The sequence below is a fragment of the Malaclemys terrapin genome, chromosome 15 (assembly GCF_027887155.1).
Source record: "Malaclemys terrapin pileata isolate rMalTer1 chromosome 15, rMalTer1.hap1, whole genome shotgun sequence".
Taxonomy (NCBI): Eukaryota; Metazoa; Chordata; order Testudines; family Emydidae; genus Malaclemys; species Malaclemys terrapin.
Window position 1 is genome coordinate 4,485,349 of NC_071519.1, and position 12,649 is coordinate 4,497,997.

General features: G+C 48.0%; 1 protein-coding gene across 1 annotated transcript in view; it reads right to left on the reverse strand.

The window, feature by feature from the left end:
* LOC128849118 (glucose 1,6-bisphosphate synthase-like) overlaps positions 1–9,957 on the reverse strand; it is a 61,502-nt gene extending 51,545 nt beyond the window's left edge. The window contains exon 1 of the mRNA XM_054049474.1: positions 9,560–9,957. Coding sequence (XP_053905449.1) covers positions 9,560–9,658 — 99 coding nt within the window. The 5' untranslated portion in view covers positions 9,659–9,957. The remainder of the gene's footprint in view (positions 1–9,559) is intronic.
* Positions 9,958–12,649: the final 2,692 nt, after the last annotated feature.

Here is a 12,649-nt window from a genome sequence, read left to right on the forward strand (position 1 = left end):
TACTGTGCTCAGTTTTTCAGGTGTGCAGTGGCTCACTTATAAAGGTTCAGTTCTTAGATCCATAAGACAAACAGGAACCAGCAATCAGCATACTCATTGAAAATTAAGATTTGTGTGGCATGGATTTAACACCGCAGACCACGAGTGCATGAAGTAAAGGAAAAAACTGACACACCCTATTTCAAAGACACTGTATTGTGCAGGAAAGCTTTCAGCATCACTGCACCATTATGCTTCCCACTGAGAGTAACTTTAGCACTGGCTGATAATGAATATAGGGCTCAGGAAAGATGTAGGGGATTAGTAAAACTATGTAGCATTCCATTATATTTCTGGGGTACAAATAAACCTTAACTCAGACTAGACACACAGCTGAGAGATGCTTGGATGAGAACCAAACCCTTTGTACAACAGACCTTTTTCTAGAACCACCTTTGTTAATTTATTTATTTTAAGTTAGAGAATAGCTTTTACTGAACTAACCAAAAGCATAGAGGATGTTGCTACTTAGAATCATGCTCTTCAGGCTACAGAAAACAAAGTATTATAGAAACAGACACAGGCATGAATTCAGACCAAATTCAATTAAAATAAAATAGAAGGGTCAGAAGAGAATAGTTAAAATAAATCAAAAACAGCTGTAGACTGACATGCCTCTTCTTGACAGCTGCCAGAATTACTATGACAGGAGGCTTTACTGAAACCCTTTAAGGTGAAAAAACCTAGGTTGTTTTGATATAAAATAGCAGTTGCTCCTCAATGATTTTTAAGTTTTCCTTGTTTTATAAAACAGATGCTCCAGGACGCTCTAGCATCCTTAAAGGCCCCAACAGAGCAACCTTCCTTCTGCTAAGGACTTGGATTCAGCTATTTGAAGAGTTTGTGCTGTTCAGTCGGTTGTCTAAACATTGTTGGGGATAAGGGGTCTTGTTCAAAGGCAGTGCAAATATGACACCCCCACAAGGCAAATAAGCATGCTGCCCTCAGCACTCCCACACCCTGCCTGGTCAGCAGAGATCAAATCCCTGCACAGGATCAAGTGTTCCCTTCCCAATGGGTTTTGTGCTCCATTCCCTCTGATAAGTAATTCTTTCTGTCCAGGTCTGCAGTTAGACTAAAGGTTTGGACTAATGGAGAAGCCACCTAGCATTCTATTACATAGTTATTTTAACCCTACTGTTAAGATTTGTTTCAAAACCTACTATGAGGTATATCAATCCAACAATATTTATCTATAAAAGCACAAACTAGTCATAAAAATTCCTACCATTTTCACCTTGTAGGTAGGTATTCTCAGTAAGCCCTCCAAACAAGATCTCAGAAAGATAAATAAAAAAATATTTTAAGAATATTCTTTGGAAACTGAAGGGAAATCCCATTTGGAAGAGAAGAGGAATAAGACTGAATTGTTGTTAGGTAGATATAATCAATAATAACATAAAAGCTACTGGGAACTGTTAGTCTTGAACCAACAAAACTACAGCAAAATGTAATACATTTATCTAACACCACACAGCACCACAGGAGCCAACAAAGATGATTTCCTCTCTAAGCAACACCAAGTTTGAATATTGTTCCTGCCAACATATTTACATTGACTTATATGCCAATGCCTCTGTCCTATAATCGTCTGCTTTCACTGCTGAACTGAACTAGCTGAACTTTTTTTCCCTCCCCCCTCTCCCCCCAAGAAGGCTCTCATCTCAAATTGTTTTCTAAACCAGATTTGAGCGTTTAATTGGACAAACCAGATAAGGTGTCTTAAACCCATTTTAACTAAACCTAATTTTAATTGAATTTAACATTCAATTCAGTTTGCATGGCACTTTCTAGTTCAAATGACGTTACTGGTCTTATCAGACACTGACAAAGATTTCATATTAAAGACAAAATAGTCGTTACAAGAGCAGGGATTCTGAGAGTAAAAGCAAAGCCAATAATTCAACCATTGTTAGACTCTACAAAGTTTTACCACTTCCAAAACAATTTTCAGGTCTACTGACATCAGGATCCTTTGCAAATTTCATCAGATTCTCTCCCCGAGGTCGGCAAATTGAGGATTCTGGCCTTTTACTCCACCTCACTGACTAAGCAATAGTGTTTTTAATAGCTCATTTCACGTGGACTCTGCTAAGGATGCTCAGAAAAATCTTCCAGCGTCAACTCTGGAAAAAGAAGCATTTTGCATCTGCACCAAATTTGCTACTTGACAGTGTGAAGAAGGCGGCAGAAGTTTCTTCTCAACAGACCATGATTAATTTCAGGTCTGATGTAAACAGAAGAGCGCAGGGGAATGAATTAGCACATGAAATGGAAAAAAAAAAGAAATCAAACATGGGGCAGGAGGATCAGTGACAGGATACAACCTTGTCCCTGGATTTGAAGAAGGTATTACAAAAAGAAATATGTGCATTACCTGAAAGTGTTCTCTATGTAGGAAGATATTAAATCCTCTGTACCCTCTACACATCCAGATTTTGTCCAGGGAAGTTAGAACATTTGCAGAAAGTATACTGCTCTCGACTGACATTCTGAAGCCCTATTCCAAGACTAATGATCAGGAGGAGCAGACTTACTGTTTTCATTCTTCAATACAAAATTACTTTTGCTTACGTTGTAGGTATTGTGGAACTAATTTTGAAGTGTGACTCTACAATTGACAGTAGACGTATAGATCCCTTCTCCCTCCTCACACACGTATCAGGTTTAAATGCCCACTTATGAACCCCCCCCACACACAAGCAGTCACATATTCCATGGCAAAACCACAGAACCCTGAGACATTCCACGGTTGGAAATTCTGTGACATCTTCAACTAGAGTAACAAATTAAGATTTTACTGAATATCAAATTGAATAGTACAATCAGAATATACCCTCAGTTGAATTCAGTTTTCTGTTACTCCATTTTTTAATTTTCAATGTGCTGCACAATTTGTACTGAAGACCAGGGCCAGCTCCAGGGTTTTGGCTGCCCCAAGCAGCCAAAACACCCCAAAAAAAAAAAAAAGCCGCGATCATGATCTGCGGCAGCAATTCGGCGGGAGGTCCTTTGCTCCCAGCGGGAGTGAGGGACCGTCCGCCGAATACCTGGACGTGCCGCCCCTCTCAGGAGCGGCTGCCCCAAGCACCTGCTTGAGAAGCTGGTGCCTGGAGCCGGCCCTGCTGAAGACAAATCGATGAAGTATAAAAATCAGGGGAAATCTGAAGGTTTTGGAAGCAGAGGAGACAGTTGGGACTTTTGGCACCTGAGAAGATGATCAGCAACATGATCAGCAGTGAAAGTTGCATTTTTAACTGCCATAATTAGGTTTCAAAACAAACACTAATTGAGATAATAGGACAGTTCACACCTCAGAACTATTGTTCCTATCTTTCTGCAAACACTGCATTAGATACACTGTTCGCATTTATCTTTTCTTCCCATCCATAAACGACTAGAAGCTTTTTGTTTTTTAAATAAATAAAAAAAGACTCATTCTAGAACACAATTCTACAATAAATTGCACAGCCACAGAATTTCAGAGTACGTAAATCCATGGCCACAGCCTATACAAAACTTACAATTCCTGCTATGAGGGTAGAGCCAATTCCTGCAATTATTGCAGGTCAATGGATGTTTTATTAATGTTTTCAAATGGAAGCAGGATCAGCCCCTAAAAATCCAATATGACTGGTATGGAAAGTATTTTATAAATGTTCCTGCGCGACAGGGAATTTAGAATTTTCTGTGACACAACTAATTAATCTCTAACATATAGTTTAAAGCATTATCACCCTGATAGTACCACTTACACCACACTCTGGATTTTTAAATTCTATTGTAGAAAAAAATCCAAAGACCTGTTTATTCTTTATTAATCATCTCAACTTACTAGCATTTGCACCTGCACAATAATACAAGACTTAAAGTTAGGTTTTTAGCCTATTGAAGTTTTGTTTAAAACTGCTTATCTCATGAATGCAAAATGCACTGTTCTTTTTGCTTCCTCAGCGAATGAAAACAAAATGACTTTGTGCATTTCCCAAAACTCATTGTTTTTGTCCCCATGGTCAGGATGACCCCCAGTGATTCCGTTCCTGGTGTGCTGACTTTAAGTTGTTTTCACATCCTCCTGTTGACACCATATACAAAACAGAGCTTCCAATGCTTAGTCTACATATGAATCAAGGCCGATAGCTGAATCTACATCCATTTGTCTGGCAAAACCTGTTTGCTCGCAGATTTTAAAGCTTTTTTTGAGTACATATACACAACTCAAATATCAGGCAGTTGCAGGTACATTAAAAACCTAAAATGATAACAGTCCAAAAGGCTGAGGGTTGTGTATTAATTAGGCTCCAAAAACTGGTTTTAAAATGGAGACAGCAAGTATCTGTTTACAATGACAATGCTATGGGATGAAAGCTTCGCAGAAGTAAATTAATCATGTATGTGCAAGGCATGTTTTGCTTTGGCATTTGGCCAAAGGAAAGCTATCATAATTAAGGAGTTTAAAAGCAAAAACAAGAAAACCATATATATAAAGATTCTAATTTAAAAAAATCTAATTCACTATATTGGTTTTTGATACTACATAGCTGCAATAGCAAAAAATCTTATCAAAATATTTTCCCATTAAAATTTAGTATTTAAAAAACCTGTTTCTAATGTTCTTCTATCTAGCATCATTTCAGGAGACAAGAACCAAAAATCCTGCACATTTTCCCTTCATGCTTTGTTCAAATACATTCATTCAATGAGATGTTTGTTGAATAAGGTCTGGTGTTTGGATTTTAAGATGTTGCACTTTGGGCTGCAGTTGCATGAGAATTCTGGAAATCAGGCACTAGCACAAAGTGAAACTGACCTAAAAGCAAGTGTAAACCAAGCGATTTTGACACTTTATTCCCACTGTCTACAATTAAAAGTGTAAACTTCATAAATTAGATGTTTTAAAAATTCATTATTAATCTTAGGTATTTAGTAACACCGGTCAGGAAGCTTTTTAAAAAGCAAACAATTTTCAACCTGACAATGTACCTAGGAATTACTTTGTGGAATTTCTATGCCCTGTGTAATACAGGAGGTCAGATTAGATGATCACAATGGTCCCATTTGGTTTAGCATTGATGAATCTCTACAAGAAAAATTATTAGCCAGATAATCCACAATATTGGATCCTGACTACATTCTAGAATTAAATTTTAGTGTTTTCTGAAAACTGGAATAGTTGTGCAGCCCTTTTGGTGCCTCATTCGATTTTTCAAATAGCATGCTACAACTCCAATCTCCATGTTTAATGTTGAAAGAATGTCGTAAGTCTATGTTTACATGTTCGTTTTCTAGATTCAGAAAGTCAAGACAAATAAAAAAAGTTACAATGGCCTCACATAATTCAGTGTAAATATACTTTAGGAACATGGATAATTACCAGTATATTGTTTTTAAACTCCTTTAATGTCAATACAAGGTATTCTTCACTTCTTGTCCCAAGCAGCTGTGCATGTGCTATTAAGCAGGTGCTAGGTTTCAGGTGACTACATTCAGTACTAGCCAAAATATTCTCTTTACAAAGAGTTCTTACAATCAATGACATTTATAAGAGCTTCGATATCCTAAAACGAGCCAAATCCTACAAAAGCTTATCACATGTATGCAATTTTGGCTTCAGCAGGAGACAGGTCTTTGCAGAATCAAGCCTAACAATGGAACTCTCATATCAAAACAAATTAATAAGCCATCTAGTCTGTTAGCAGGGACAACAGCCAATACTCAATGCTTCAGATGAAAGCATTCCAACGCCATAATGCATCTAATTACGTAATACCATTGGATACTCTGGCTCATTGACTCCAGCTGGTGGTGAGCTTGTGCCATGAAGTATTATAGCCTTTATTTTTTTTAGGCTAGACAGTAAGTGTAAATGCTATCCCTATTTATATAGATGCCTAATCCTTGTTAGTATTTACAACACTATATTCTACGGCAGCGTATTACTTTAGGTTAGTTACACATTGCATTAAAAATATGTTTGCCCATTTAAATTTTTTGCCTTTTTCATCAGTGGTTTGAGCATTGGCCTGCTAAACCCAGGGTTGTGAGTTCAATCCTTGAGGGGGCCACTTAGGGATCTGGGGCAAAATCAATACTTGGTCCTGCTAGTGAAGGCAGGGGGCTGGAGTCAATGACCTTCAAGGTCCCTTCCAGTTCTAGGAGACAGGATATCTCCATATTGAATGCCCCCCTCAGAACCTGTCAAATCACCACAAAGAGTTTCTTATGTTGTCCTTCTACACTAGGACCAGATTAATTCTCTCTGGGATTTATCTGAAAAGAGAAACCATTGAAGTGTTCGCTTCGCCACATAAAGCAATGCATTCAGTAATTTATCTGCCAATCAATGCATTTATTGCCAATCATCAACATCCCCCTTAATATCTTCTTATAGGCCGCCTTATGTGCTAAACAGATTACAACAGAACATAGTGTTTACTCCCATCTGTGATTCCAGGATCTTCATAGGCCACATTCCTCCCCCCATATATTTTTCAAATGACTGCTCTCACCCTTCTCCCTTGTTGCATGAGAGCTCAGCTCATCACCACCTGAGCAGTCGGACAACCTCATAAAAGGAGCATCAGTTACTGGGCCAGGGAGAAGGAGAACTGGAATGAGATGTCACCAGACCAGATCCGAAGAAGTTATGCATCCGAAGAAGTGGGCTGTAGTCCATGAAAGCTTATGCTCTAATAAATTTGTTAGTCTCTAAGGTGCCACAAGTACTCCTGTTCTTCTTTTTGCAGACCAGATCTGACACTTATTGGCAAAAAACAAGAGATGAGGAGGATAAACACATAACCAAGGGCAAAGCCAACTAATGCCAAATTAATGTGTCCTCAGAGGGAACAAAGACACCCACACCCATACCGAGTGGTCATGTTTGTTTGTTTTGTAAATGTCTCAAGACAGCAGTATCCAGTGGTGACTAAAATACACTTTTTTAAGGAACAGCAAAGTGCACCTTAGTGGGATAAAATCTGCAAAGGGTGGGGGAATGGATCCTTCCATCGGAGAGCTATCGGCCAATGCTGGGATAACCAGTGATCTGAGAACACGGCATGATGCCCTTTTGCGCAATCCAGTCACGCCAAAAGGCAGACACGCTGTGTCTAGCGCATAATAACTCTACCCCCTGCGGGCGGTCATACTCGGGTCTAATTCCGGGTGGCTGGGTTTAGTGCATGGCTAAGGGGGGGGGGTGGCGGGAATCTGTGGCTTTTGATTTACAGGGGGTCAGACGAGAAGATCTGGTGCTGCCTTCTGGCATGAAGCCCCCCCCCCCCCCCCAGCTCCCAGCCCCGCGCACCCGGCAGCCCGAGACACGCACACACACCCGGCAGCCCCCCCCCCAGACACGCACGCACACACACCCGGCAGCCCCCCCCCCAGACACGCACACACACACACCCGGCAGCCCCCCCCCCAGACACGCACACACACACACCCGGCAGCCCCCCCCCCAGACACGCACACACACACACCCGGCAGCCCCCCCCCCAGACACGCACACACACACACCCGGCAGCCCCCCCCCCCAGACACGCACACACACACACCCGGCAGCCCCCCCCCCCAGACACGCACACACACACACCCGGCAGCCCCCCCCCCCCAGACACGCACACACACACACCCGGCAGCCCCCCCCCCCAGACACGCACACACACACACCCGGCAGCCCCCCCCCCAGACACGCACACACACACACCCGGCAGCCCCCCCCCCAGACACGCACACACACACACCCGGCAGCCCCCCCCCCAGACACGCACACACACACACCCGGCAGCCCCCCCCCAGACACGCACACACACACACCCGGCAGCCCCCTCCCCAGACACGCACACACACACACCCGGCAGCCCCCTCCCCAGACACGCACACACACACACACACACCCGGCAGCCCCCCCCCAGACACGCACACACACACACACACACCCGGCAGCCCCCCCCCCAGACACGCACACACACACACACACACCCGGCAGCCCCCCCCCAGACACGCACACACACACACACACACCCGGCAGCCCCCCCCAGACACGCACACACACACACCCGGCAGCCCCCCCCAGACACACACACACCCGGCAGCCCCCTCCCCAGACACGCACACACACACACACACACCCGGCAGCCCCCCCCCAGACACGCACACACACACACACACACCCGGCAGCCCCCCCCCCAGACACGCACACACACACACACACACCCGGCAGCCCCCCCCCAGACACGCACACACACACACACACACCCGGCAGCCCCCCCCAGACACGCACACACACACACCCGGCAGCCCCCCCCAGACACACACACACCCGGCAGCCCCCCCCCAGACACGCACACACCCGGCAGCCCCCCCCCAGACACGCACACACCCGGCAGCCCCCCCCCAGACACGCACACACCCGGCAGCCCCCCCCCAGACACGCACACACCCGGCAGCCCCCCCCCAGACACGCACACACCCGGCAGCCCCCCCCCAGACACGCACACACCCGGCAGCCCCCCCCCAGACACGCACACACACACACCCGGCAGCCCCCCCCCCAGACACGCACACACACACACCCGGCAGCCCCCCCCCCAGACACGCACACACACACACCCGGCAGCCCCCCCCCAGACACGCACACACACACACCCGGCAGCCCCCTCCCCAGACACGCACACACACACACACACACCCGGCAGCCCCCCCCCAGACACGCACACACACACACACACACCCGGCAGCCCCCCCCCCAGACACGCACACACACACACACACACCCGGCAGCCCCCCCCCAGACACGCACACGCACACACACACACCCGGCAGCCCCCCCCAGACACGCACACACACACACCCGGCAGCCCCCCCCAGACACACACACACCCGGCAGCCCCCTCCCCAGACACGCACACACACACACACACACCCGGCAGCCCCCCCCCAGACACGCACACACACACACACACACCCGGCAGCCCCCCCCCCAGACACGCACACACACACACACACACCCGGCAGCCCCCCCCCAGACACGCACACACACACACACACACCCGGCAGCCCCCCCCAGACACGCACACACACACACCCGGCAGCCCCCCCCAGACACGCACACACCCGGCAGCCCCCCCCCAGACACGCACACACCCGGCAGCCCCCCCCCAGACACGCACACACCCGGCAGCCCCCCCCCAGACACGCACACACCCGGCAGCCCCCCCCCAGACACGCACACACCCGGCAGCCCCCCCCCAGACACGCACACACCCGGCAGCCCCCCCCCAGACACGCACACACCCGGCAGCCCCCCCCCAGACACGCACACACCCGGCAGCCCCCCCCCAGACACGCACACACCCGGCAGCCCCCCCCCAGACACGCACACACACGGCAGCCCCCCCCCAGACACGCACACACCCGGCAGCCCCCCCCCAGACACGCACACACCATGGCTCAGCCCCGGCCGCTCCCGGGCAGGGCACACGCACACAGACGCCCCCGCCCATCGGGTACCCACCTTGTCCCAGCTGAGCCATTGCCCGACCGCCCTGTCCAGCTGCGCGTCCCCGGGGCTGCGGGCGAAGAGCAGGTTGGAGTTGACATCCCCGTCCCCCATGGCGGCGGCGGCGGCGGATCGCACGAGCGGCGGACGCTGGGGAATCACCTGCCGGCGCCCAGCCCGGCCAAGGGCATCGCCGGGAAGGGGGGGCGCTGCTCGGGGCCTCAGCCGGGGACGAGGCGGCGGTGGCGCAGGGACAGGGACCCGGACCCCGGCGCGAGCCGGGCTCACGCGGCGGGCACTGCGGAGCGGGGGGTTGTGCGGGCGCGAGGACAGACCCCACCCAGTGCAGTCACCGGGCCTCACGCGCCCTCCCGCCGCCAGGCTGCGTCGCCTCAGGGTAACGGTCCCTCCTCTGCGCGCTCCGCGAGCCGAGCACTATCAACACCAGCCGGAGCCCCGCCCCTTCTCCGGCCCCGTCCCCAACAGTCGCCGCAGCCGCGTTCCAGGCCACGCCCACCCAGAGCCAGTGGCACCATCCCGGCACGCGCGCTCCTGGCCCCGCGCCCCGCCCGCCTCCGACTCCGGCCGGCGCTGCTGCGTGCCCGTCCCTGTACTGCCCCTCCCGCGGTGCCCCACGGGAAACGTAGTTCTCCCTCCCTTTGTGGGTCGAGATGTGGGAGGAGAATCGGGAGAGTAACGGACTCCAGTTCCCGGCAGTCCCTGCTCTCTCTCTCGGAGTTGGACGCCGCTAGTGTTTAGGCGGCTAGGGCTGACCCACTGTGGGTGTCCACCAAGTGTTCCCCTCTTGGTCAGAGACCATCTCACGCAGCCATGGCCCTCTCCGGCGCCCAGTGACGCCAATGGGAAACCCCACCTTGATGGCAGCAGGATGGAGCCTAGTGAATCCTAGACTATCAGGGTTGGAAGGGACCTCAGGAGGTCCAACCCCCTGCTCAGAGTACGACCAATCCCAACTAAATCAAGTGCACACACCAGCAGTGATGTGCAGCCACCTCTGGGGCAGGGAGCAGCTGCTGAGCACTAGCCAAGAGTTTAGGACAGGAAGTGCAGGTCACAGAGCAGCTGAGTGGGCTCAGCGCTTGGCAGGCAGGATTCCAAGAGCCCATCCCACTTAAGAAGGAAAGCAGAAGGGTTTGCCATAAGTAAAGCATAGCTGTTCTTCTCACAAGCATGCCCGCCCAGCAGGTGCCCTGAGCCTGGGTATCGAGGTGTGTGTCTGGGGGGGATATAATAGAGGTCTAGGAAATCACAAATGATGTTGAGAAAGTGAATAGGAAAGTTATTTACCCCTTGGCATAACACAAGAACCAGGGGTCACCCAATGAAGTTAATAGGCAGCAGGTTTAAAACTAACGTAAGGAAGTACTTCATACAATGCACAGTCCAAATGTGGAACTCATCGGGGGATGTTGTGAAAGCCGAAAGAATAGTGAATAGTGAATCAGGTTCAAAAAAGAATTTGATAAATTTCTGGAGAATAGAGCCTTCAATGGCTATTAGCCAAAATAGTCAGGGATGTAACCCCACGCTGTGGGTGTTCCTAAACCTTCAACTGTCAGAAGCTGGGACTGGACAATGGGTTGGATCACTTGATAAATTGCCCTGTTCTGTTCATTACTTTTGGACCATCCGGCACCAGCAACTGTTGGAAGACAGGATACAGGACCATGGGTGTGACCCAGTAGATCATTCTTATGTCCGGAAAAGCCACATCTATGAACAAAGAAAATCCTCTCCAGTTGCTTCATCATTCCTTCCTTTTATGTTGGCTCAGAACACTTAGGAGCCAGTTGCTAGTTAAGGAAAATGAGCATTTATTGCCAGTTACACTGTCATCTGTTCTACTTGCAAATCCCTAGAACAGCTCTGTGATCCAAATAGACTGTTCTCATCCGCCTCCCAGCAAGTGAGGAAAAAACCCTTCATCTAAGGAATAAACCCTTTGTTCAGCAGCATTGCCAGCTGTGCCTCAGCTGGAGTTAAACCACCACAAAAAGAAAAGTATAACTGATGTACCCTCCACCACCACCCCCCGCCCCCGCTCAGGTTGAATTATTTTTGTAAATTTGATGATTTTTAACCTAATCTTACAATTTTTGGAGTCAGACACATGGTTCTGAATGTTGGAGATTGGCAATACGATAAACTTGTAGAGCTGAATCAAGCTATGAGGGGAAAATGTAACAGTAAAGTCCATTGTCCAATGGGACAATTAACTGAGAAAGGCCAAGGAAGCAACATCCCTAGAGACAAACATGAACAGACTAATTGGTGTGAAAAGGTATGTACAGCCTGCCTGGGTAGTTGGGAAAGTAAAGGTTAATTGACTGTCTGTCCCAGAGCAGAATATACAGCTGCCAACACTCATTCACCAGGAATTGCCAAGGAGCAAAGCCACTGTAAAAAGAGTGTGTGTGACGTCTTGCTTTCTGTGGGTTTGGATCACTCTGGTACCAGGCACCCTATTGCTAGCTACTCTGATGAAAAGAGAGACTGGCCGGCTGAAAGGAGCCTTGTATGGATGTTCAGCACCTCTAAAGCTTCTCCTTCCACTTGGTGGCAAGTGGCTTGCATTTTCGCAATAGGAGGATGTGAGGTCTGGCCTTGTTGTCATGAAGCTAGGAGTGGCCATGGTGTGTAGTGTAATGACAGCTGCAAAGAGGTAGGTGACCATCGTTTAGGCCAAAAAAAGTTTTGTTTTAAAATGCAGAGAAAATAATATCTTTGAAACATGAAAGCTAACATATCATTTAAAATAATAAACTTCAGGATTTGCAAGTATATGATCTAGTGAAGAAGCGCTTACTGCTGTTCCTCAGTCAATGGGAATTTTATCATGACTTCAGTGGGACTACAATTAGGCCAAAAGGTAGCAGTATCATATAACTAACCATTCTGAATAGTGATGCATCATTTTTTAAGTTTTTAAAATGTATTTTACTTTTTGATAAGTGTAATACATATTAACAACACAGTGATACGGTCGTTAGTCAAAATTCAGTTGTACATGCAAAATCAGTTAGTGTAATCCAGGAAATCGTTATTATGGGCTGGATCCCTACATGATCTGGGGTAAATTGGGAT